This window comes from Juglans regia, chromosome 2 (assembly GCF_001411555.2).
Source record: "Juglans regia cultivar Chandler chromosome 2, Walnut 2.0, whole genome shotgun sequence".
NCBI lineage: Eukaryota > Viridiplantae > Streptophyta > Magnoliopsida > Fagales > Juglandaceae > Juglans > Juglans regia.
Window position 1 is genome coordinate 34,245,652 of NC_049902.1, and position 26,950 is coordinate 34,272,601.

Here is a 26,950-nt window from a genome sequence, read left to right on the forward strand (position 1 = left end):
TGGAGTCTGTAAAAACAGATGATCTGAAATATCATAAGCCATGAGATTGGAAAAAGCATAGAGAAGAAGTGGAAAAACACGGCAGAAAAAATAATCATAGTAAATATGTGAACAGTTCAACCTAATCAGAAGCTAACAGAAGAAGAATGAGTAAGAGCCAACTTTGAATGATCCTGGCAACAATTTATTGCTATGCTTATACCTACGCTAACATGCCTTCAAGACTAACAAGAATGAGGTCTTGGCTGCATCAACAGCATTAAATTCTTCGTCCCAGTGGAAATTTTCATTTACTTTCGTTTGGCTTGTAGATGGATCTTTCTAATTATTATTATTTGTTTCCTCTTTAGAATCTTTCACGTTCCAAAAAATCCTATTTACACTGATTTTGGCCCATATTAGCCGTCAATACAAGCCTAGCTATGAGGCGGCGAAGCCTTTGAGCTCCTGGGCCTGGTTTCAGCTTGTTCGGGTTCCCTACTTTGGAACATTTGGAGCTGCCAGAGCACCAACCACCAGGGGTGAAGCTCCCATTCTTCCGCCTTAGTAAATCCTTATCAATCTTATCCAACACCGGGTCATCTTGTTTGAATTTTCGAGCAAATGGCGCACTGCTACCAATAATCTTGTCAGTGTCAATAAGGGAAAGGGTGTGAGGATGTTGTTTCGGGGGGTTGTCCCAAGAAATATAGTGCAAGTCATGGTTGACTGCAGTCTTAGCAAACTCGGGCACGTTGCATATGACAGTCTGAAAGTATCCCTCAGGGGAGGAGACGAAATTTGTGTAGTACATGAGAAGGGTCCTTGGTAAATTATCCCAACCCCAGACACAATACTCTACAAATGAACGTGACAGAACCATCCATGCCGAACCTGTGCAACAAAAATAGATGTTATCTAACGTTACACAACCAGTTTCAGAAAATAAACTAGACAACAGAGGACGAAAAATGATTGTCAAAACAGGTTGAGGCAGATTCTCTCCATGGTTTCATTGTTTGAGGGACAAGGGAGCTAAAGAGGATGCACGCCATGATGCAGTACCAACCCAAAATGGAAACGCTAAGATCTTAAATATTGCTCCAATATTGAAGGATAAACCAAACGTCAGGGTGGCTGAAATTTAAATGAATGCAGATGTTTAGAACATTCAGTGTGATAGAGTTGCTATTTACGGGTGTATCGCTAGAGTCCACTGCAGGAGGGACTAGCATCTTACGGTATCCAGACTTAAATTTTGTTTTGAGCATGGCAATAGTTGCAAGCAGGAACATAAGGACAGTTGTGAAGCTGACACTATGGCTGATTGGGATTGACACAGTTTGTTTGTTAAAGAGGCAAATAGGACATCCCACCAGGCATCGGCTTATATAAGGGAACCTAGGCATACTTGCACACCACTAGAACCAAGCTATATACAGCTGATTGATAGATTGTTTGAAAAGAATATGAGAAGCTTTCAAGTTACCCTCATCACAATGTTCGGATTCAACTAATAGAAACATACACTCTTAAAATGCTTTTGGGATTCGTAAAACATAGATCCTACAGATGTAAAAACTAAGAATTAACTGAACTAGAAACGAGATGCATTTTCAGTCTGACGTTTTTTATTTGTAGACGAACTCCTCCTGAAAGCACTGAAAAAAAATTCTAGTTGCTAGCAGAAATGAATCTACTTTTGGAAGTCTTGTAGATTGACAGAAAATTTAAAAGCAACAAATCCAGTAAAATTAGGCACATTTGACTCAATTCTGATATGCACTGTTTTATTGGTTCTGTCCTCAATAAAATTTCAAACATGTGTTTGTAAAGACACGGCAATGAACAATCATATAGGATACCAAAAGGATAAACAAATATATTTGACAAAGATATCTCACCTGTAAATAACTTAAAAGCCGTTGGCAAAGTTCTTCCGGGATTGACCCAGAAGATATCTGATTTGGTTGACGAGTATAAGCCAGGGTCTATCATCAAAGGCATTGCACGCTTATCCCTGAAAACCGCAATCAAGTATTGAGGAATTTGGGATATTTGTGAAGGTTCTATTGTTTGATATGATGTGTGTGTGAGAGAGAGAGAGAGAGAACTCACTCCTTCCATCCTAGCTGGCTCGTGTGCTCAATGAAATTCAGGTTTCGATCTAAAGGCGAAAATGTGTATAGAAGATCTACATAAAATTAACTAAACAGTTTAACAAAATAATTTGCATCTATCACATAAAAGATAACCAGTAGCAGCAGCAATGCTAATAATAACACCAACATAATCTTGTCATGAGTTCAATGGTATGAACTAACCATCTTGCGTCACGAGAGGATAATCGGAAGCACTGAGGTTGATAAACCAATCCCAATCCTTACTCCTTTTGAGAAGAATGGCACAAGCATGAAGAGTATTAGCTACCATAGTGGGTCCTCTATAAGTGACCATATTAGCTTTGGTAATCATGTAAACATTCCCAACCTTAGCAAAAATCGGTTCTTTCTCCACTCGGGAGGCTAGCTCCAACCTCTCCTCTGCCGGCGCCTCAAGATCCAAATGAACAATATATTGGTTTCGTGGATGGTAAAGTGCGTGAAGAGTTCTCCAAAGCTTTTCCAAATCACCTTTTGACCCAGAAACCAAATAAGCAAACCGAGGAATCGTTGGGCTGGTAGGAGGGGGTGGAGATTGTGAAACTCTTGATTCGGCAAAAACAGGGCCCTTTTGATTTGTAGCCAAGTGAGACGGAAAAATTGAAAAGATCGAATTAATTGTGTGCAGTGAGAAAACAAGACCCATGTTGAAGGTAGTGGCCAGAAGGAATATGCATATTAGAGAGCTTATGATGAGCGGAAATAACCATTTCTTCTCCATGTTTAGGGACCCCATTAGCAAGCCTTATCATGGGTTCCAATCAATAAATTCTGCATTCCAAGTTTCCTTGCTCGCCCAATACATAACAGAACAAAGTAACGAACGACCAATTGATCAAGCCTTTGAACTTGGATCAACACCTTCTTCAAAAAGACTCCAAAATTTTGACATATAAATATAGCTGTTGAATCAAAACCAAAAATTAAACCCCGGTAAAACAAGAGATTGAAGCTAACTCAAGAATTGGAACCAATAACCAAAAAGCAATTATAAACAAAATCAATGAATAACCAACGATGATAGAGAACGGGAGGTGGAAAAACATGACAGAAGAGACAGGTAGGGTGCATCAAGAAAATCGACAATAGGAAAATAAACAATTCCAAAAATCTTTGCCGTTAATAATCTAACAGCTATACAATTTCTAGACAAATACATTGATGACACAGATAGTAGCGAAACTATGTCAAATCTTGGAATAATCTTTGAAAAATAAAACCTCTTTTTTTTAGAGAGGGAGGGAGGGAGGGAGGGAGGGGTGGAGGAACAAACCCCAGCAATAGAATGCCATATCCAACACGAGATTTTCAGAATAAGTTAAAAAAAAAAATTTTATTGCATAATATGAGCAAAATAATCATCTGGAACAACCAAGTGGGCCAAAAATAATGCAAATGATACAAAACCCAGATCAGAAATTCCAGCTTCAGATCATTCAATCAGAAGAACCACAGTATATGATACGAAATTATACGATATCACAAAACAACGCAGCTGAGCACGAAGCTAGGAAACGAAAATCAATGGTCGCAGAAACTGCATATCAGAAAAAGTAAAGTAACCCAATATAACTTACAACAGCACACATGACAATAACACAACGCAATCAAGGAAAAAGCGGCAGACAAAAATACAGACGGAGAGAAAGAGCTCGTGATGTGGGAAGCCGAACCTGTTTTGTATGAGCAAAACACACAGTTTGTGCACGTCGAGGAAGATAGGGACGGAGATAGAATAAACTACTAGGAAAAAAAAATGAAAGATTTAGAGAGAGAGAGGCATTTGTAAATTGTAGATCTCTTTATTAAAAAAAAAAAAAAAGATTCTTCCTTTATGTTTGAGTTTTAAACAGGACGTGTTTGCGTGTGAAAGAAATCAGAGAAGTCGTTCGCTTTCTTCGCGGCTTGCAAGGCTTAAGGACTCTCTCTCTCTCTCTCTCTCTCTCTCTCTGAGCGAGCCGAGTTTTTAACATGAAAATTGTAACAGGAAAAATGAAATGACAGTATTGGAGATGATGTCGGACTCTTATTTCTGGAAACAAAGACTAAACTTATCACAAGAATATGCATTGAACACTTTAAAACCGAACATCAACCGACTTCTCTTCATTAAAAGTTCCCGTTAAATTGCCATTTCTGCAAACATATAGTGGGTATTTGGATTATGGATTTAAAACGTTGTATAAGATTGTCTTGGATTAAAAAGGACAATATGGAGTACTGGGTTAGGGTCTCTTTTTTTTTCTTTTCTTTTTTAATTTCATTTTGCAAATATTTTTTGATTTTTTTGTTAAAATTTAGCTATCAATCGATATAGATGGATACATGCACCTACAAGAAGTAGAAGCAACATCAATATAGGTTAATGGTTGTGGTACATATTCAAAGAGGCTGGAGGGTAATTGGAGTTTTGATCAAATAGCATTGCTGCATGTATTTATAATTATACTTATAGTTTTACATATAATATTAATTTTATCAATTTTTTTTTAAATTTTAAATTTCATAATTTTTAACATATCAATAACTAGCAAGTCAAAATTATAATGCCCCATTTGTTATCCTCACCTTTCCAAGCACATAAAATAACAAGAAAAAAAAAATACGAGAAATGATAGTTGCAGTCGTGAGTGCGCAAGCGTCACACAATCACTTTGAAAATAATGAATAAATACGAGACTCTCGTGAAAAAAAAATTAATTTTTTAATAATAGATCTACTTTTTTTCAAATCGATTGTACGTCGCTTGTACACTCCATAACTACATGTAACAGTACTAAAAAAAATCCCCCCGAATGTTGCCACTTTTTTTTTTTTGGTAGCATAAATCCAAAGGAAATATAAAATTCTCAAATTCCATTAGTGTTTTATTGGATTCCCTATGAGATTTCAGGTGAATTGGATTGTCCGTTCTTCTATTTTTATTTAGAGAAATATATAGTTGTTAACATAAGGATTTTATGTAAATTTATAAATTGAAACGTTGATATCTTATATAAATTAATTTTTATTATAAAATAGATCGTCAAAATATACCATTGTGTAAATATATTTTTTAAAAATATTTATGTAGAATTATCACTTCTCATTAATTTGATAAATATAAAAAGACTAATCAGAAAATGTCAAAAGTATTTTTCAAATTACTCCAATACCTTGAAAAAAAAGGGAGAGATTTCAATATTAGTCAAGAGTCATAATGAAAATAGTGAGTATGTAATCCAATTTTTTATTTTTTTAAGGTGGGGTTTGTGTTTAGTCTTAATAATGTAAATGTCTTTAAATATAATTATTCGTCGAGTAAAATAAAAATTATTTTATTTTTAAGTTGGTGTGTAGAATATATTATTCATATCACTTAAATGATAATATTTTATTTATAGAATTCAAATTTAAAACTTATGTACTTTAGATACCGATTGAATGTATTTATATATATATATATATATAAAGATACAATTACAAATTGGTGTGCCTTAGCTAAAATGTCCACGTACGCAATATGATTCATTCCATGATGAGACTGAGCTATCTGATGTGCGCTTCCAATCGATGAAGCATGAAATAACCAATATTTTATGATCACCATCACCCCAAATAACTAAGGGTACTGATCATCCTCATTTATTTATTTATTTTATGGAGACAAAAACTATGCTGTTGGAAATAAAATAGAGGACTTTTATATATATATATATATATATATAAAGAGATTACATAAAAATAAATTTATAAATTGACGTAATTTTATGATATCCTTTTATAATAAAAATAATTTTACAATCTAACGTACCACATCAAGTCATGTCAAGTTGTTGATTATTTTTATATAATTCTGTTGTAGGTATAATATTTCTCATTTTTTATAGATAATTATTGCTAACATTTTTGTTTATATTAAAATGTTGAAATTATATAACCTTAACAAAATGGGTCTTCACTCCTCATGATCTGAGCACTACTTATACTTTAATTGTTTGGTCCGACCGACCACTTGTCAAACATCCTATTTATTTATTTTTTTGTTAAAAACACCAAAAATAAAAAATAGTATGTTATTCATAGTCTCGTACTTTTTTAATTCACAGTCTCGTATTTAAATGAACAGAAATTATATCTGACTTTCCCATTTGTGAATCCACGTATGAAATGATATACGATTTGTTATCTATCCGTTATTATTTATTTTTATATTTTATTTTATAATTTTTTTTATAGAATATGAAGATACTTTTTATAAAATATAAGAATATTTTTTATAGAATACGTGATATAGAATGACTAATAGTGACGGATAAAAAGAAAAGAAAATTTTTATTTATAATCTTTAAGTGAAAACTGTATGTACAAATTTTTCATTAAATAAAAAAAATATAATTTTTATAAAAATATTATTATAATATTAAAAAAATTTAAAAATAAAATTAATTACACTTACAATACATGAAAACTGTACGTATCATTAGCATTGTTAAAAAAAAAATTCAATAATATAATTACTCAATTTACACAATAGTTTAAACATTAATCCTACGTGGCATTATGTTTTTTTCTTTCCTTTTATCATCAATCATAATTAGTCAAAGCATCGATGCTTCGAGGGAAGTGTACCTGTACTCGTGGCCATCATCTAGTAGCCCCTCCGGCTTTCCCTGGTCAAAACGTCTACGTCTTTTTATTTATTTTTATAGATATAAATAAATAATTAAGGTATTCAAATATTCAAATGAATTTCGAAAATAAAAGTAAACAACGTTTATAAATTACAACATTGATTCAGATTTTATACAATTCTAAAGACTGACTTGACTCGATGACAATAATTGCCAATTTGCCACGCTCGATTCCCGATAATTGGATGCAATTATTAAATATTAAAAAAATATATAAATAGGGTTAGGGATAAATTTCGCATAAATTTTACAGATATTTTTTATAAAAAAAATAAGTCCCACCAAAAAAATGTAAATTTCTCACAATTTTCATAACGGAGTCTTTTTGTTTAATAAAATATCTATTTGGAATTTATACATTTTGAATTTTGTATATATCATTTTGAATTTTACCATCATTTTTCTCAACATTCTTTAATATAATATTAAATTATTGGTCTAAATTGAACGTAACAAATAGTTTTTAATTATCTAATATCATATAATAAAATTCTAAGAGAATTATAATAATAAAAGAAAAATAGCGAGTAGCATTGCTAGGATATATAGATGAGTATTTGAGAGTATTTAAATGTATAATTAGAAATATTTTTGTACTCATTATTTTAATTATTATCATCTTTTCATTATTTAATGATGTGTCATTAGATAATTGAAAATTATTTATTATATTTTATTTATAAATTTATTATTTAATATCGTATTATAGGATGATGAAATGATGATAAAAAAAAATAACGAATACATTTTTTCTTATGAAAATAAAGAATTGTTGAGTATGTGTTTATATTAAGAAATAAACAGTTTATTCAATTTCATCAAGTCGTAAAACCGCGTCCAAAGAATTTTTCATTCAAAGGAAGAGCCCTTGAATTATCGTGCAGTTAGGCAGGGAGGCCGAAAGATTCTCTCAGATGGTGACGTCATGTATTACCGAATCATTCCGCAGCCGGACTTTGCACGATTTGGATCTGCCTTTCGTTACGTTGTTATTTAGAGAAGAAAATACTGGTTGGGAGCTCCGCTAGAGCTTAGTGTGTTTTATTACGTGTATTTTTTAATTATTTTTTTATATATTTTTTGTAATAATTTTAAATATTTTTTCAAAATAAAAAATATTTATAATATTATTAAATAATATTTTCTTAATCACGAAATAAAATAAAAAATATTCTTTTATGATTTTTTTATTTTATTTCGTAATAAATGAAGTATTTTTTAATATATTCTTTTTACTTTTTAATTAACAAAGTGTTTTTAATAATGTTTTTAATTTAATTTATTTTTAAAAAATATTAAAAAAATCAGTATATTTACGAAACCATTATTTTCTCTTACTTTTAGACCATAAAATTCAGATGTTTAATAGACGAGTAATGATATAGATTTTATAAATTATTTTATAAAAAAATATTTCTAATTTAAAATATAATTATATAAAAAAATATTGTAACCTATCATTTTCTTGAACAGAAATGATTTTGTAGGCGTACTATATATTTTGAGATGATCTGAATTGACCAATTGATATATGTAGAAAAAGCTACGCGTGGTCCCCCTCATAGGACAAAAATATAGAATAATTTAATTTGGCCGACTCAATTAGAAAGAAAAAGGAAAAAAGTGGGTCCGAAATTTATTAGACGGACGGTTTGATATTCGACTCCATTAAACTCGTGATGGGTCGAGTTTATTATTCTAGTTAGCTGTTGGGGACATTTGCGTGATGCGTCAGTCATGCGTACTATCCCATTTTAATAAAAGAGTAATGTTAGAGAGAAGTCATTATAACAGTGTACACTTTACATTCACTGTATAGCTGCTTCTAGTTGATTGTTTCCAACACTCACTTGGAGAGATGTGTGGTCTAAATGATACCACATCATGTATGTAAAATATATGTTCCTAATAGTGGTTTCTATCTATATTTATTCTTAATAAATACTAGGCTTAATAATATAAACATGTAAAGCATGATATTGGCACGTTAATTTTTTTTTTAATTATTTTAATAAAATTTATAGTGAAGTCTTACGTGTTCTTAACATCAACATGTTTATACTTTAATGAAATATAAATAATATTTGCAGTATTAGGACTTGCAAGTGCTTTACATTTCTTTTGAATTTTTTTTGAAAAAAATAGATAAATATGAAATTCTTATGAAAAAATTATTTTTTTAATGATAAACACTACTATTTTTAAAAGAGAGTGTATTGTACTTGCATAATACTATAAGACTGTATCAAGCATTAGTTTTAACGAAATAAATGTCAAAAATAAAAGGTAACTATCAAAATAATATTGGTAATGATGGAATGACTTGAAATTATTTTTACTCATTTAGGATTAAAAAAATGAGTTATTTTAATTATCGGTAAAATATCCCACTTATTTTTATCAACAATATTTTAATAATTTAATAAAAATAATTAATTTCACTTATCAATTTCATCGTATTTAGAAAAACAATAATTAAAGTACATCATATTACATAGATTGGTATCATCTCTTCAGATAATATTGGAAGGATCTCATTGCTTAATCTTGGTGAGTGTGGCGCCCATCATGTCAAGTTGGCCTACAAAGTTGTATGGTAGAGTATGGACGATGGACCAGTCGTAGCTTTTTCCAATTAGGTTGGGGATCGGAATATGTTACACGTCAGTTACTTCAACAATGGGAGACCCCAGCTACACTGGGCTTAGATTGGATAATAAGAGTTAGTAGTGGGCCCGGCCCATGGGTTAAGTGTTGGCTGGTGGACATTTATTTTAATTACAAGTTAATGTTGATGCTAGGGCTTGAGCCCATTAGTTAGTACATGCAAGTGAGTATTTGTAGTGATGTTGGATTCACTCGGAAGGGGATCAGAACCTGTTATTCAATTTGTTAGTCTGTTTCATCTATGGAGGAGCTCCCCTCGAAGAGAGCATTATCTTTTCTTATGGAATACATATGAATTTCTCATCAGATTGGTTGCATTTTATTATTTTCTTATTTGATCTATTACAAGTGGTATCCAGAGCCAGTCTTTCCTCGGATCGGCTGCATTATCAATCTATGGAAATAGAAAAAATTATTTCATCCTTACTCAACATGAGGGACCAAGTCGAACAATCACAACGACGTTTGGATGTGATTTGCAGACAGTTAAAGATGTTAAGAACAATCTTGATGATTTTTAGCACAACTTCATGAAGATTTCTCAAATCTGGAAAGGCAACTCTATGCTCTGCAAGAAGAGGAAAAATAAGCAACAACGATGCAAGAAGAAAAGAAATTAAAGGAACATTGGAACAACTTCAATGTAAACTTGAACTATGTAGAGCCCCCAAACTGCGAATTACAAGACGAAGAACAAGCAGCGCGATTGATTCCTGATGCTGAAATTATCAAAAGTGAACTCAACATTCCCAGGGATGATACTCATCGAGATAGAGGGTACCATCAAGCTGTGTATGTGGGAATTTTTGCGGACATCACTCAGGTTTCACGAGGGTTGTGGATTTTTGACCCTGGTATTCGCACTCCAAGTCAGATTCATCCACTGTTCCAAATGGGAACCCCCTATCCAAACCACATCACCTTCTCACAAACCCGCATAGGATGGATCCGCTTGAAGGGGCAGAACTCCTACTTGAAGCCCGGGGAGCGCCATATCTGGAGGAATTTACCGGCAAAGACTGCGATGATGCGAGACCTGCAGGGGCTGAAGGCGAGCTCATTCACTAGATGCTTGAAGGAGATGCGGTGGAGGGCAACGTGCCGATGGAGGTTGATGAGGAGGCAACGGTTGTTGTTGTTAGCGATGAGGAAGAAAATGCCATATGGGGAGACGACAAGGCGGCAGATGTCGGAGGAAGATTGGACTGGGGATCATCTTCTTCTTGAGGTTCATGTGGATTGCAGCGTCTTTAACCCAGTCATGGCGATCCATTTTGTTAGAAATATAGCCCCTGATTTTGCCGATAATGAATTAGAGAATGAGTTTTTCTACATTAGATGTGCTTTCATTGTGAATTGCAAATCCTTCATGGAGAAGTTCCCATAAGTTGCTGAAACCCAAAAGGCACTGGAAGTTCTCGATATTTTGAAGGCGGTGGGAGTCGATGAAGACGACGCCATGCATGGACAAGCAGAGAATGGATTTGTCATGTGGATTGCTGGCGACGCAGAACAAGGACTTCATCGTAGCATCATCGCTAGGCACTCCATCTTCAACAGAGTCTCATATCACAGTCCCAACCGTCCCAAAAAAATCACAAGCCCCTGTTTGCTCTGTTTCGCAGTGAAGTCTTACGTGTTCTTAACATCAACATGTTTATACTTTAATGAAATATAAATAATATTTGCAGTATTAGGACTTGCAAGTGCTGTACATTTCTTTTGAATTTTTTTTTAAAAAAATAGATAAATATGAAATTCATATGAAAAAATTATTTTTTTAATGATAAACACTACTATTTTTAAAAGAGAGTGTATTGTACTTGCATAATACTATAAGACTATATCAAGCATTAGTCTTAACGAAATAAATGTCAAAAATAAAAGGTAACTATCAAAATAATATTGGTAATGATGGAATGACTTGAAATTATTTTTACTCCTTTAGGATTAAAAAAATGAGTTATTTTAATTATCGGTAAAATATCCCACTTATTTTTATCAACAATATTTTAATAATTTAATAAAAATAATTAATTTCACTTATCAATTTCATCGTATTTAGAAAAACAATAATTAAAGTACATCATATTACATAGATTGGAATCATCTCTTCAGATAATATTGGAAGGATCTCATTGCTTAATCTTGGTGAGTGTGGCGCCCATCATGTCAAGCTGGCCTACAAAGTTGTATGGTAGAGTATGGACGATGGACCAGTCGTAGCTTTTTCCAATTAGGTTGGGGATCGGAATAGAATTGAACCCAGCATGCAGATGAGCCTTTGTTGTCAGCCCTAATACTTCTGTTACCGGATTGCCCCCGGATCATTCTATTTATTTATCGACAAATAATATTTACAGTTAAGGGGGACAAAACCATCTACATTGGTCTCAGCGTAACTACGATCAGTTTGTTGATGTCTTCGGTGGTGACTCAGGTGGCTGCGATTTGAGAGAGATGGTGTTGCGATGTGCAATTTGAGAGAAAGATTACAACAAAGGTGGTTGCGACTAGGTGTGAGAGAGAGAGAGAGAGAGAGAGAGAGAGAGAGAGATGTGGGGGCAGTGTTGTGAATTGGTGTGAAATCAGAAAAGAGAAAAAAGAAATTAGGAAGAAGAAAGGTGGGTGCGTGTGTTTAAACCCTAGAAGGAAACGTGCTTAAGCTAAACGACACCGTTTCTTTTATATATATTTTTCAAACACTAAGTCCTATAACGACGTCGTTCCACTCACTTAAGTGAAACGATGTCTTTCATACATGTATAATTTACAAAAAAAAAAAAAAACATTTTAAATATTAATTGGTTCAGCGGTCCAAACCATTGGATATCGGTTTTGGCCAAATTCAATCGCCCACAGATCGGTTCTACGCCGGTTTTGAGCTCTGGCGACCTGTTTGAGGCAGTCCCAATCAATTTTACGTTTTATTGTACAGCCCTACAGCTCATAAGAGCATGCCAAAAAGAAGAATGCGATGAGCTACCGTCTTTCCCGCTGCCATCTTCGGTGGATGGCCCTCTAAACCAAAAAGAAGGCATTAGATAGAGCAGCAGTCTTAATTTAGATCTGGTCCATCTGGACTCGATTTATTGGGCCCAACTCCCCCGAGTTACAGTTTAGTCTTGTGCAAGTTCAACGACATTCAGATCCAGATTCAAATAAATAAATAAATAAATATTTTAACAAAACAACATTATCGTAACTACCTTTGAATGTTGTTAATTGTCGAATTGAATGGTCTGCTTCAGGCAACAATACCGGTATAGACTGTATAGTATAGTGAATGGCTACCCTTGCGTAAAGTACAAAGTTGGTAGGACTGGTGAATTTAAGAAGGAAAATACTAGATGCCCCGCTGGGGCTCTGCTGGGCTCTAACATTTTTTTTTTTTATGTATTTTTATTTTATTTTATATAGATATTTTTAATTATTTTAAATATTTTAAAAAATAAAATAAAAATTATAATATTATTAAGAAATACTTTCTTAATCGTGAAGTAGAATAAAAAATAATATTTATTCTATTTAGTGATTAATGAAATATTTTTTAATGATTTTTTTTTTTTACTTTCTGATTAAGGAAATATTTTTTAATGATATTTTTAATTTATTTTATTTTTTAAAAATATTTAAAAATGTAAAAAATATATATATAAAAAATAAATTAAAAAAATACACATAAGAAATTACATGCTAAGCCCAATGGAGCCTCAAACGGAGCTGTAGCATGACTATTTTAAATATATTTTAAAAAAAATCATAATATTATTAAAAAATACTTTTTTAATCATGAAATAAAATAAAAAATTATAAAAAATAATTTTTTATTTTACTTGTAATTAATAATATATTTTTTTTACTTTATGATTAAGAAAATATTTTCTTAATAATATTTTAAATTTATTTTATTCTTTTAAAATATTAAAAGATCTATATAAGAATAAAACATATGTAAAATAACGCTACACCCCAACGGAGCCCCAGCGGGGTGTAGCATCACCCATTTAAGAATGCCTTTAATTAGGACCCAAAATTTAGGAGTGGATGTGATGGGTTCAATTCATGCACTTTGTTTGCTATCTTTATATTCTGTGATAATTGCAATTTCTTCCCATTTTCTACCCATTTGTTTGTCATAATTGTTTAAATTTTTAAAGGAAAATAGAGGATGTCAATTTTTTTTTTGTTTTTTTAATAAAATCGCATTAAAATATTATAATAATGATAGTTTAATTTATAAGAAAAAAATTCCATCAAGTGGAAGGGACGTATATATGAAATGGACATCACATTTATTGTTCATTTAATATTTTTAGAAATATTTATACAAATAATAATAAATGTTGTATGACTCTATGTATTAATTATGCTAAGCTACCATCGATCGTTAAGCATGCCATCTAGGTAAAATTTATCTTTTTTATATTTATATTTTTTATAGTTTATATTTTTAATATATTTTAATATTTTTAAAAAATAATAAAAAGATAATATATTAATAATTACTTTCTTATTTAATAAATAAAATAAATAAATAAATATATAAAGTCAAAATCAAAATAAAAGATGGGAGAACGTACTATCATTTTTCTTTATGTATTCATGTGACATGACATCATGATTGTTGAAAGTACCGGCAATTAGGGGTGATCGCCATCTTGTGATTGTTGTCGAGAGCGGTTTTTATTTTCGAAAGTAAAAAGTGAATCAATAAATAATATTTAATAAAATAAAATAAAATAATTTTTTTTAATTTTCTTTTAGGGGCAACTTTGACTACAATTGGCAGCATGTATGGAAATGCCAAAAAAATTAGCAGACTGTATCCCACCAGAAAACGACGGCGTTCACATTGCAGATTAGATATGGAAACTCCATCTTGGGTCTCAATAATTTTTCGATTTGTCATTTCCTAACACAGGAGGGGTAGTCTTGTACTTTTCTTTATGTTACCCTTCCAATCTTATCAGGTACTCTCGTGATCATCGAGCTAACGTGTCCCGATCCGACGCTGAATAGAACACGTGCTTGTTTACGAGGATGTTGATATTGCCAATCACAAGGGTAGCAAAATGACAGACAAAGAGACGAGCGTCGTCGCTGTACATTCTAAAATATCGTAAATACGGTAAAATTAAAGAAGTGTGATGTTCTTGAATTTTCAATTCCATTTACAAAATGGTAAAATTGTTATTTTGGGGAATATGTATAATACAAAAGCATTCATAATTTTTAGGCCCATAAGTAGAATTATATAATTTTATTTTATTTAGCATATTGAACTATAAATATTTTTTAATTATAAAATAAATTTTACTATACATCAGCTACTATTTATCATCACACTCTATATCTGATATTTTTTTTACATAAGATATAAGATATGAAATATTAAATAATGATTGAGAAAAATAATTATTCTTATAAAATATATACAATGTGTCATATTAAGGATCATGTTACCTGCCATTCTTGATATAATCTTTCCGGACAAACATCAATAAAAATAAAAATAAAATCTTTCATTTTTTTGCGACCTTTTATTGTGATCATATTTGAAAAACATTGATAAAAAATCATTTTCATTTAAGGAGAATATAAGAATTTATATATATATAATTATTTATAGTTATAAAGAAGGGTTGTCAAATGAGATGTCCAGTATTAAATGTGATTTGAAGGCTTCTATATTAGATATTATTTATATATTATAATTTGATTGGTAAGATTTAAAAATTAAAATATGTAATGCGTGTGGTGTATGGTGTATGGTGTATAGTGTGTAGTGTAAAGGTCTTAAAATAGATTTATTTTTATTAATTTATTTTATCTTTAAATCTATGGATGAAGAAAAAAAGTCCTGACTTAAAAAAGAAACATTTTTAAGAACTATCAAAGCCATGATATATTTATTTATTAAAGAGCTCCAAGAAAAATGCTCTTTTTCTAATAAGTAAAGGAGAAAACTTTTTTTTTTTTTTTTAATCTTTAAGAAAATGTTAGGTTGTCTCTTATTTTTTCATTAAAAAAAATACAAATACATTAACTGTCAAAAACAGAAAATAAAACAACGGTCCTGTAGCAGGACCCTTTTATTTTTTGAAGAAAAGGAAAATAACCTCTTAAATTTTGACTTCGATTTTCAGAAATTATTATAGAACAATGCTACTCATCATCTCAACTTTCATCATCTTTTCATCATTCTATGATGTGTCATTAGATGATTGAACATTATTTATTATATTTTACTTATAAACTTATTATCTAATGCCACGTCATGGGATGATGAATATATTTTTTCATTATTATAAATCATAACTACCATAATGATTTTAAATTCCAACAAAATCAAAACTTAAAATTATAAAATGAAAAAAAAAAAAAATCAACAGCGGCTAGTCTACATTTGTAACCGCTGCCAGGACAACGGTAGTTCAGACTTTTTTTTTTTAAAAAAAAAAAGAGAGAGAGAGAAAAAATCAGCTGGTGTATATAAGATTGCGAAATTTGTCTGGAAATAGAGAGAGAGAGAAAGAAAATTGGGTCGGAGACAAGAATTGGAAACGAGATCTAAACCCTTTACGTTTTCTTTCTTTTTAGCCCAAACTCCAGAATTGGGCGTCCTTTGTTTTTTGTCAAATATAGGATCTTCTCCTTCACATCTCGCTCTCTTTTTCATTTCTTTCTAATCTTTATCCAGGTATTTCTCTTGAATTCCACTACTCATTTTCAATCGTCATCATATTGGTGTTTTCTTTCTTTCCATTTCTTGGCTGATCTGTATTGATCTTGATAATTGAGGGTAACGAGATTGCATTCGTATCATATATTGCAGAGTTTGCTTAGTTATTTTTGTGGGATTTGCTTTTGCATGCCTGGCTCGTTTGGTGCGAGGCTTGATCTTTATAAAGCTCTTGTCTTTATTCAATGTTAGCGTCCTTCTGATTACAGTTCCTTTCTGCACCCGTTTCTTTTCCCCTTAAATTTGTTTCATTTATGAACACTTCTGTAAAGGGCTGATTGGATGTAACATGCATGTACGTATATCATATTCCTCTTTGGGTGTTTAATTGCTTTTTGTCTGGTTCTCCTTCTCATGTTGTTTGGATGGTCGTTGAAGCTTTTGGATGCCCATGTACTGGGAATAACTGCTGGCTTTCGATCTAGTACTTTGTACCTTTTTCTTTTCGGTGTTCCAGATTTAAAGATCTCTGTTGAAAACGTGAAAATTTTCGATCTTGTTTTTCTTTTTTCTTTGTGTTTAGCTTATTATTCTTACAATCGTTTCCAGTGGTGAATGCACGTGCTGCTAAGCATTTTGACCAATTTAATAAGAAAATCTGCATAGCATATAAATTTGGAATGGTCTAATTTATTCAGTAAATGAGTGCTCCTATTTTTCACGTGCTTTGTCCTTGCCATTTCCATCAGGTCTGTGGTTTTGAGGCTATTTCTGTGGTGAACCATGGCTGTTGAGTTTGAGGGGTTTGAGATGGTCCAAGGACCAGGGGAGACTGTAACTGAAGGAGACATTACTGTTTTGCCTGGAAAGGATAATGGCAAATTGGATCAAGAGCCTGGTGTCAACCATCCCATAAAATTTGGTTCGCATGGAGATGAACCAGTAAAAGGAGAAGGAAATGACGTTTCTGACGCCAACTTCCCAAAGGATGCAGTTGACGAGTGGCCTGCACCTAAGCAGATCCATTCTTTCTATTTTGTCAGGTACAGACCATATGATGACCCGAAAATAAAAGCCAAAGTTGATCAGGCTGATAAAGAGATTCAGAGGAAAAATCAAGCCCGATTTCAGATCACTGAAGCACTAAAGGCAAAGAGGGTAGGTTAGAGTACTCCATTACGATAATTTATACTGTGACCTCATTAGTATATTTGAGCTATAGATATTAGTATTCTGTTAGTATTACATTTCATTTCTTGAGGAACTATTTCTGGTTGGAATATTGTTCCAACGCTTTGAAAGCCAATAGATTTAGAACCCCAGAATTGGGGCCTTAAAAACAGACACCCATATCAGATTAACTATCTTGCTACAAGAGATAATTGGAAACAGGCGATACTTATATATTAAAGAAAATATAATTGGAAAGAGGAGATCTCGAGAATGATTGTCAGAGACAATATTCTTGAACTTCCAATTAGTGTAACACATTGAAGCTGTGCTTGGACTACTTTTTTAAAGAACTAATTGATTTATGATGTTCTCAAAGTTATTTTGCAACAATTTTTTCTGTTCTATTTCTTTTTCTGCAGTCGGATCGAGCAGAGTTGATTTCTCAGGTTAGAGCTTTGAAAGATGACAACCGGCAGTTCAGGTCAATCTTGGATGAGAAAAGAAAGGAGATCGAGCCTCTGCAACAGGCTCTTGGCAAGCTGCGCAATGCAAACACGGGTGGTCGGGGTGGTGGTTTATGTTCATCTGAGGAAGAGCTTAATGATGTTGTATGTTTTATTTTCTTCCCATGTTTTGTAAGATGTTGAATTTACCAGTTTATTCTTGAGCTATAGTGGTCCTTGATGCCTTCTATTCTCTTATTTTCTGACTGTTGATTTGTGGAGTCAGATCCATAGTTTGAAGTACCGCATACAACACGAAAGCATTCCATTGACTGAGGAAAAACAACTCCTTAGAGAGATCAAACATCTTGAGGCGACAAGGGAAAAAGTTATTGCTAATGCTGCTATGAGAGCAAAGATTCAGGATTCATTGGGTCAGAGAGAAGCCATTCAAGACCAGGTTAAAGTAAGGCAATGCTAGTTGGAATTGTGTGTTTTGGAGCTTATCCAATACTAATTTGTACTAAGTATGTGTAAAACTATACATTTCTTTGTAGCTTATAGGTGGTGATTTGGATGGAGTAAGAAAGGAGAAACAAGCACTTCAGGCCAAAATTAAGCAACTTGATGATGCACTAAGGGCAATAGACAATGACATTAATTCTTTAACGGAGGAACTAAAGGTTGTCTCCCAAAAGAGGGACAAAGCGTATGAAAGCTTTCATCAACTCAGAAAACAGCGTGATGAGGGGGTAGGTTTGTACTTTGTTGCAATTCTTGTAGATCCTTCTTTGTTTTCGCACGCTAGTGTGTGTGGACCTAAAGAGGACGGTGCTTACTGTTGTACACATCCTGAAAATATCTGAAGTCTCCTTGGTCCAATTAGGAAAGTTAACTAGTTTGATCCGGGGTCCTCAATTTTTGGCAAATGTGCATACACAGTGATATTGAATACGTTAAAGCTCTCAGCTAACATAAATTTGGTTCTGTATGCAAGAAAATAAAAGAGCATTTGGATCACGACGTGCACACTGCTCACTCGTACAAAAAGCATCATCTCACAACTTTTCTGGTCGTGTGTTCTGTAACATGACTTGTTTATAAGTATTTTGAAGTTGTAAAAGAACAGTTCAATGGCCAGATAGTGATAATCGTATTGTTATGGTCCTTCGTGGTATAGAAATGTGGAGTCATCTTCATTAGCTTTCTAGCTTTCTTGACAATGATTATGTTAAGTTTAGGTTTCTAAAGTAGTCAGTAATTTTGCATTCAATTTTAAACTGATATTATCTCATATTTCAGAATGCCTACTTTTACCAAAGCCGTGCAGTCTTGAACAAAGCACGGGAGCTTGCTGCAAAGAAAGATATTAACGCTCTTGAGGAACTTTCACATTCAGAGGTTGGTTCAGTTAGTATTCTTTTGTCAAGAACATCACTTGAAGTTGATCCTAGATTTGTACTCTAATGTCTTATATTGATCTATTCTGCATTAGGTTGAAAGTTTTATGTCTCGCTGGAGCAGTGACAAGGCTCTAAGGGATGATTATGAGAAAAGAATTTTGCCATCATTAGATAGTCGCCAACTGAGTAGGGATGGACGGATGAGGAACCCAGATGAGAAACCTTTGGTGGTGTTGGAAGAACATACATTCTCTGAAAGAGAGACAGTGGCAAAAGCTAGTTTGAAAGAAGTAAAGGAAGATTCCAAATCCCCTTCACAGGATACTTTGCTCAGCCAAAAGCCTCAGAAGGAAACCAAAATTAAAGCAGCACACCCAAAATCCACCTTGGAGCCTATTAAAGCAGAAGACAAGGAGACCTCTGGGTTAGAAGAGATTCAAAAGGACACTCCTGCCAAGGAAAATGAAGTTGATGCAGCAAAGTCCAAGGAGATGAAAAGAGAAGAGGAAATGGCAAAAGCTAAACTGGCCATGGAAAGGAAGAAGAAGTTGCAGGAGAAAGCCGAAGCCAAACGAGCCATTAGGATTCAGAAGGAAACTGAAAAGAAGCTTAAGGAAATTATTAACTTATTGTATTTTCATCATTTCTGGTTTACTATTTCTGTTTGTTGTGGGGCTTAGAATTGACACATCTTCTCCAATTAAATTATCTCAGGAGCGTGAAAAGAAAGCAAAGAAAAAGGCCTCAGGTTCCGCACTTACTAGTGATCCTGAAGAACCGACAGAAGCAGTGTCAGAGGTTGCAGAACCAGAGAAGGTAGATGAAAATGTTCAAGCTCCAGTTCCAGGAAAGGAAAAGTTTCCAAAGGTGAATACTATCAGACCCCGGAACAGATCAAAAGGACCGGATTCTGTTCCTAAAGGAGTCCTGAAACGTAAGAAGCCCACTAACTACTGGATATGGGCTGCTCCTGCTGCTGTGTTTGCCTTGCTGGTGCTGGTGCTTGGGTACTACTATCTTTTCTAAAAGGCGACTTGGAACTAAGTAGAAAGAGCCATGAACCACTGAACCAGTTTCTATGCTTGTGCCCGTGTGAGTTGCTAGGTTCGTAGTCCTAAAGAATTAAGTTTATTCCCGTTCGTTACATCCCTTTTACAGGGGATGGACACTAAATCATAATGTTGCTGGTAGCTCAGTCAGAAAGAGAGAAGCTACTACATACATTTAGTTTGACTGTATGAACTTTCAAATTTTGACTCTTGATCAAATTTCATGAATGTTTTCTTGAATCCATGAACTTGCTTTCATTGAAGCTCTATTTTGTTTGGGTCTGACCTTACCAAGTGAGAATTGATGCTCTGGTATTGTGACAGGTTTTTACTGTATGCCTGATTCCATAACCTGGAAAAAGAAAATTGAAAATTTACCTTTAGAACCGTACTTGCAATCCCCTTAATAAAAGAGAAAAAACTCACTTTTTTTCTGAAGAGTCCTGCAAGAAGTCGGAACATGGAGACAGAAGCCTCCAATTCAAAAAGAAATCGGAAAAGCTATCATGCAGCTTTAGAAAACATATATAGGGAAAGTGAAATGATATTTGGAGCCGTGAGTATAAATATCGTACAGTTATTTTAAAAAAAGTGAATAAATACGGGATCTATATAAAAATAAATTAATTTTTTAATAATGGATCTTATTCTTTTTCAAAACGACTGCACGGTATTTACGCATTCCATAAATGTACGTAACATTACTCTATTTAATAAGAAAAATGATTTAAATATTTTATAAAGTCACACTATTATAAAGTAGATTTAATATAGAAAAAATATTCTCATCGGTCACTATTTATCACTCTATAAAAAACATTCTTATACTCTATGAAAAAGATATAAGTGTAGAGCGTGAAAATAATAGATAATGTATATCATTTTTCTTTAATATATATTACGAAGTCACACTATTTTGTAAGTTTATATTTATAAAAAAAATTTGTGATGTAACTTTTTAAAATAAAATATCTATAAAACAATATATTTTTTTAAATTCAGAATTTTCATAAATAAAAAGTTAAAAAGTACGATAGTTTTTTATTTATTAATTCGTTGCTGATGCCATCCATATACATTATACGATGCTGGTACGGCGGTGTCTCTGGTCGGTACAAGTGGGAACCACAGCGGAGTTCTGATGTGGCAAGAATATCTGACGGAGTGAATTTTATTTCTGCCCTTGTACGCACACTGAACAGTGGCCATGGCTGCCACTATCGGCTTCGCAGCACCGTGGGTTCTAAAAAAAGCAGCGAATGGTTTTGCTCGTTCTTATGTTCCTCTTATCAACAGCACGTTCTCTCCCTACAAAACCCTCCGTTCTTTTCCTTTCACCTCTGCTCTTACTTTTCCAGGTGAGTGGCTTTGGGATGGTTCTCTTTGTTACTTTGTATCACTAATGGAAGTTTCTTAGGTCTGTTTGTGCTATACTATATTCTTGGGATTTTCGGATTCCCATTTAGCTAAATGGTTGAAAAACGTCATATTTTTTGTGCATTGTAGACTAAGTTTATGTGAACGTTGGTGGCCTGGTGTTAAGTTACCATCTGAATGCAGGGGTCACCTTGCATTCAAATCCTGTTAATAATCTAATAAAAAACAACAACTATGCATAAAAACGTAACATTACCTCTAAAGATGGTAAATTGACAAAATGGGGGAATGCTGTTTGATAAAAACCCTGACTTAAATTTTGCAGAAAATCTGCTTATTCAATCCAAAAACTTGTAAAACGTGCCAAGCTGTTCAAGTATCGGGCCTGTATAAAAAAGCGGCCAACCTCAGTTCAGCATTACGTACTCAAAAATAAACTTTCATCAAGAATAAGGAGGCCCTTGGATGGACTTTATCCATACTGCCCATGATACCACTGATCACCTCAGGCTCAGGTCCTTCCTTAGAACTGTTTGATTTAATGGCTAACATATAAATGATTTTCAAGAATCTCTAGAAATTCATATCAAGGGTCAGTATGTGTAAAACATTTCAAAAGACCAATAATTTTATTATAGTTCTGACCAACTCGAGGTTTCCTACAACAACCATATTGGCACAGACCTTATCTGTTGAACACTCTATTGAATGATGTGTAGTTAAGGCCTGATTGATCACCTGTGGGATTGAATACTAGCAAATTGTTAAAAGCAGGCAAGACTTGTGTCTTGCTTTACTACTTTAATATGTTTTTTTTTTTTTATCGGTGTGTCTCTGGTCGGTACAAGTGGGAACCACAGCGGAGTTCTGATGTGGCCTACTTTAATATGTGAAAGCCTGTTCACATGTTTCTCTTACATTCGATGGATGATTCTCTATCTTAGAAGCTAAATTTTTTTATTTGAAAAAGTACAATTTGCACCCTCAAACTATCAGGTGTGTAATACTTTGCACCAAAACCTACCCTCAAACTGTAAAAATTGCAATCTGCAACCCACGTTTTTTTTATTGGTAAGATTATACCATCAACATTGTGCCACATCACTTGTTTTCTGTACATCTTAAAGGCCAGAATTGGACGATTTTTTTTTTTTTTCCAAGTCATGGTAATTTGAGGGTATAATGTGTTTGTTTTTGTTGTTTGCGATGCAAGTGTAAACCATTTGGTAGTTGGAGGTGCAATGTTTATTTTCCCGGTTTTATTTTTGTATCTCATGATATGTTTTTAACAGTTTGGATGACTGTGATATAGCTTCAGGATTATGCCATGTAGCACAAGCCATAAGGGGCGATGATAAACATGCTATTGAAGAAGTGAAACATATTCTAGAAATGGTATCGAGTTAATTTTTACTAAATACATCATATTAAACTTTCCGTCATTCTTTAAAAGTGGTACCGATTTACAAATCTGTTTTGCATTTATTGGAGGCTAAACGAGCATCATCTAGAAGAGAAGTTCTCCATACCAATTTTCTTACTCCTCCGGTTCTTAAGGAGTCAATGCTCACATTGGAAAAACTAGCTGACATTAGAGCAGTTGCTCAGGGAGGATACCCTCAGGTTGGACTGGAATAGTTCTGGTTTACTTTGTGTATATCATATATATATATATATATATATATCACCTTGTCCCAGGTAGATTTTCAAATTGTGAAATTATCTAGGCTGAGCGTTGCCGGATTTCTATTGGACATCCTGACGTACTAACAAGTGATCCAGATGTAGTTGCAGCATTGAGGTATGTCATGTAGCAGCTTCACCATTCTTCACAATGCATATGTTATTTGAAACCATTACTTATATTTTGTTAATGGATATCTTTCCAGTGTCACGGGGAATTTTGCATTTCAACCTTGTTCTCACGGTGACTACCTTGGTGCAATTCTTGGTACAGGGATTGCCAGGGAGAAGCTTGGAGATATTATCTTGCAGGTATCATCTGGATTTTCCTTTATTGCTTCTAGGGATCCAATCACTTTGATAAGTATGCAAGTTCTTAAGATTAGAATTAACAAAATGATGGTGCTGAACACATCCTTGTTTGAAACATGATACTTATATTGTTTCTGGATATATGTAGGGTTTAATGGGCTGTCAGTTTGACTGCAGTACTCACTATAAAGCTCTTAGTTTTGGGACTCCATTTTGTTGATTGATCATGTTCCTATTTCCAAATTAGAAAGTACAACCATCTCTGATATTCAGACCCTATTTCGGTTTGGGAAAAAGAAAAATACATATAATCTTTTATTTGACCGCTGGCCATTTCTAAAGGGCATCATTGAGCAGAGCCTGGTTATCTTTTGTTTTTCCTTGTTAAATATTCACTGCCCAGGGAGAGAAGGGAGCTCAAATACTCATCGCCCCAGAATACTCTGACTTCTGTTATATCCTCATTAGACAAGGGTATATAGTTGAGTGGATTTTGAGTTTTTTTTTTTATTGTTAAAATTTTCACTGCCCAGGAAGAGAAGGGAGCTCAAATCCTCATTGTCCCTGAACTTGTTGATTTTGTTATATCCTCATTAGACAAGGTACTCTTTATCTCTGCTGCGTTTCTGCTGATACTTCTCCATTTTAATAGAGTTCCAATATGATAATTATCCTTTATTTTAGGTTTTATTATAATATGAATCAATAAACTAATCACTTGATCTTTAAATTCCTGCGATCAGATTAGATAAATTGGTTCTATAATTGATTTCACATATCATGAATTAATAAGCTGTCCCCCGACTATGGTTTTTATGGCAACAAATTCAACTGTGCACATCATACTGCAAATATGTTATTTTTATTGTAGTAAAAAGTTTTAGAATGAGAAGAAGTTGTGCCGTACATTTATATTGGCCACGGGGTCTAATAGGAGCAATACAGTCCTTAGTTGCAAACTAGTTGTGGTTGTGATGCCTTTTCTTCTCGCAGGTTGGTAATGTTTCAGTCTCTTGCACGAAGATACCTTTAATATCTCTTGATTATGAACCACCAAGGTTGCAAATCATCACCTTGCAAATCATTCTTGTTTCAGTCTATAAATGCTTCTCCTCTTGCATAGGCTTAAACGGAGTTTGTTCTCTTGGCAGGACTCAGTCATTTAAAACTGTAGAAGCATCACTACGGGTCGATGCTCTAGGCAGTGCTGGATTTAAGATTTCACGATCAAAACTTGTTGACTCAATAAGGTAAAACCTTGTATGTTAATGTGAAATCTATCACTTGAATATATTATTATCTCTATGCTTTGACATAGACACGGTATATTAGATTTTATAGGATTCTTATGTGGTTGGTAGCACTGGGTGTCTGTGATGTTCCTGGATTCCAGAAGGCGTGTATGCTTAACTTGACATAGGCCACAAAACCTTATTTTTACTAGTTGGGTTGCCTGCTTGAAATTGCTAGCCTTATGTGATAATAGAAGTTTAAGAATTTGAAGTTATCTATCTGTGCAGTAAAGGGGAGGTGCGTGTCAATTGGAGCCCTGTTTCTAAAAACAACACCATTCTCAGGACTGGTGATGTTGTCTCGGTTAGTGGAAGAGGAAGATTAAAGGTGAGTTGTTAAATTCGACTGAAACCACTGCTGGATAGAATGGCTTTCCTCAAGTATTTAGCCAGGCATTTCTGATGTTCGGATCTACTTTGGAAAGGTAGGAGAAATAAAGACTACACGCAAGGGAAAATTTGAAGTAGAGCTCATTCGATATCTATAAGACTTGGCAAGAAGTAAACTCTCTGAATCATTTTCATGGAATTCAGTGTTCTCTTACAAGTGACATGTTGTCCTTCCTTGGACTCCGGGCTTTCGATCTCTATGCCGCGAAGTGGTTTCCCTGTGAGAGCAGAAGCTGTATCAACTTCGAACGTTATTAGCAAGCTTCAATGTTAACATGTTGGTGGGTGAGGGCTGGTGATGATGAACAACATATTGCAATTGTAGTGTTGACTATCAATAATATTAATTAACTGGAAAGGAAGGAAAAAAAAAAAATCCGTCCTTGCCTAATAAAGGCCTTAAATTCTTTAAAATAAAAAAGTCACGAAATAAATATATTTTGGTGAGATTTTTTTGAGAAGTAAACATTTCTCTAAAATTAGTTCTTGGTAGACTGTACCGCTGGTTAGTCTCATTTCAGGTTTTACATGGACCCATCTGGCCCGGATCTGTTTTTTGGGTTAGGTTTGCTTAAGCCCAACTCAGATTGGATTTGAGTATTTTTTTAAATTAATTTTAAAGCCCAATTTGCAAATTGAATACCTTAAATTTAATTGGACATTCAAGTTATTATTTATCCATTTTCAACTTGGAGAGCTAAATTTAAAATAAGAGAAATGGTATCCATACAATATATTTCATAATATATATTGTAAAATAAAGATATTTTGATAATATAATGTTTTTTTTATAAGTTAGTTTACAAAAATAATCTTTTTTTTTTAAAAATTATTATTGTGTAAAATATTGTAAAAAGTTACCTGTGTTTATTTTACAATTTAAGGAAAATAAAAATAAAAATTCTACTCGCAACCGCCTTGGGGAATCCTTGCATCATCGCGTCCGACATGACAAATGCAACGACGTCGTTTCTCTTCCCTCAAAGACAGAAGGGGCTCTAGTGGCTACATTCCCATTTGATTGGTAGAGAGCTGGAGAATACATGAGAAGGATCGAGGAGTGGATGGAGCTCTAGAAGAGGATGAGTTATACAAACTGGGATCTCTGCTGCCATTTTTGCTCGTGTTTGCTGATAACATAGCTCCAGTTAATCACAAGTGGAACTAGCACAAACTCGACGGTAACAACTTTCGGTGACCTTGTCGGGATGTGTATAAATTACACTATTCTTAAATATCAAAATCTTGGTGGATTCTTAAAAAGTGCATAAATTACTTTGTTTTTATAGGATCAAAATCTTAGAATATGTTCTATCTGGCGCCTCTGTTTAGTCAAAGGGCTAAAGAAAGAAGAAATAATCGAAACCGTTCGTACATCTTTTTGTAATGAGTTTTTTTGTTCTTATAAATCATATACAGGATTCAAAGTTCAAACTTAGCTGGCATGGAGCTTAGAACATATTCCAAAATAAAACAGAAATAAATATCAAACAGAATCCTACAAACGATGAGCTCTTTAGTTCTACTTCTACCCAGATCACAGACGGAATCCTACAAGCGATGAGCTCTCTAGTTTCGTTGTCCAAAGAAGGAATCCTTTCGATTTCTTACATCCATTTTTTTCCTTTGAGAAATGATACTTGCAGTCGTAAGTGTGCAAGC

The 26,950-nt window shown here is 33.5% G+C and overlaps 3 protein-coding genes across 5 annotated transcripts; 2 read left to right on the plus strand and 1 right to left on the minus strand.

Moving 5' to 3' along the window:
* Positions 1-81: 81 nt before the first annotated feature.
* On the minus strand, positions 82-4,134 carry LOC109013056 (beta-glucuronosyltransferase GlcAT14B-like). The gene is made up of 5 exons (XM_018994998.2): positions 3,815-4,134; positions 2,304-3,043; positions 2,098-2,173; positions 1,884-1,999; positions 82-873 (listed from the first exon to the last, which is right to left on the minus strand). The coding sequence occupies exons 2-5, from the start codon at positions 2,875-2,877 to the stop codon at positions 374-376; spliced, it is 1,266 nt and encodes a 421-aa protein (XP_018850543.1). The 5' UTR covers positions 2,878-3,043; positions 3,815-4,134; the 3' UTR covers positions 82-373.
* An 11,861-nt stretch (positions 4,135-15,995) lies between these two features.
* LOC109013106 (proton pump-interactor 1-like) lies at positions 15,996-20,493 on the plus strand. The gene is made up of 8 exons (XM_018995069.2): positions 15,996-16,184; positions 16,916-17,324; positions 17,759-17,947; positions 18,069-18,248; positions 18,340-18,534; positions 19,085-19,183; positions 19,278-19,799; positions 19,900-20,493. Exons 2-8 carry the CDS (start codon positions 16,950-16,952, stop codon positions 20,209-20,211), a joined length of 1,872 nt encoding a protein of 623 aa, XP_018850614.1. The 5' UTR covers positions 15,996-16,184; positions 16,916-16,949; the 3' UTR covers positions 20,212-20,493.
* An 855-nt stretch (positions 20,494-21,348) lies between these two features.
* LOC109013111 (putative RNA-binding protein YlmH) lies at positions 21,349-25,701 on the plus strand. 3 transcript variants are annotated; one of them, XM_018995081.2, is made up of 10 exons: positions 21,349-21,592; positions 22,924-23,006; positions 23,103-23,234; positions 23,339-23,412; positions 23,501-23,606; positions 24,140-24,208; positions 24,600-24,664; positions 24,758-24,856; positions 25,127-25,226; positions 25,324-25,701. In XM_018995081.2, exons 1-10 carry the CDS (start codon positions 21,442-21,444, stop codon positions 25,384-25,386), a joined length of 942 nt encoding a protein of 313 aa, XP_018850626.1. In that variant the 5' UTR covers positions 21,349-21,441; the 3' UTR covers positions 25,387-25,701. The 3 variants fall into 3 exon arrangements, with proteins under 3 accessions (XP_018850626.1, XP_018850644.1, XP_018850653.1); XM_018995099.2 differs by having other exon boundaries at positions 25,328-25,701; XM_018995108.2 differs by lacking the exon at positions 24,140-24,208.
* Positions 25,702-26,950: the final 1,249 nt, after the last annotated feature.

Coding starts and splice junctions, on each gene's coding strand:
- LOC109013056 (XM_018994998.2), bottom strand. CDS start 2,877: ATGGGGTCCCTAAACATGGAGAAGAAATGGTTATTTCCGCTCATCATA. Junction 2,174..2,303: donor TCCTCTCGTGACGCAAGATG/GTTAGTTCATAC, acceptor AATTTTATGTAG/ATCTTCTATACACATTTTCG. Junction 874..1,883: donor GGCTTTTAAGTTATTTACAG/GTGAGATATCTT, acceptor TTTGTTGCACAG/GTTCGGCATGGATGGTTCTG.
- LOC109013106 (XM_018995069.2), top strand. CDS start 16,950: ATGGCTGTTGAGTTTGAGGGGTTTGAGATGGTCCAAGGACCAGGGGAG. Junction 17,948..18,068: donor AGGAAGAGCTTAATGATGTT/GTATGTTTTATT, acceptor TTGTGGAGTCAG/ATCCATAGTTTGAAGTACCG. Junction 19,800..19,899: donor AAACTGAAAAGAAGCTTAAG/GAAATTATTAAC, acceptor AAATTATCTCAG/GAGCGTGAAAAGAAAGCAAA.
- LOC109013111 (XM_018995081.2), top strand. CDS start 21,442: ATGGCTGCCACTATCGGCTTCGCAGCACCGTGGGTTCTAAAAAAAGCA. Junction 23,235..23,338: donor CTCAGGGAGGATACCCTCAG/GTTGGACTGGAA, acceptor GAAATTATCTAG/GCTGAGCGTTGCCGGATTTC. Junction 25,227..25,323: donor GTGGAAGAGGAAGATTAAAG/GTGAGTTGTTAA, acceptor TACTTTGGAAAG/GTAGGAGAAATAAAGACTAC.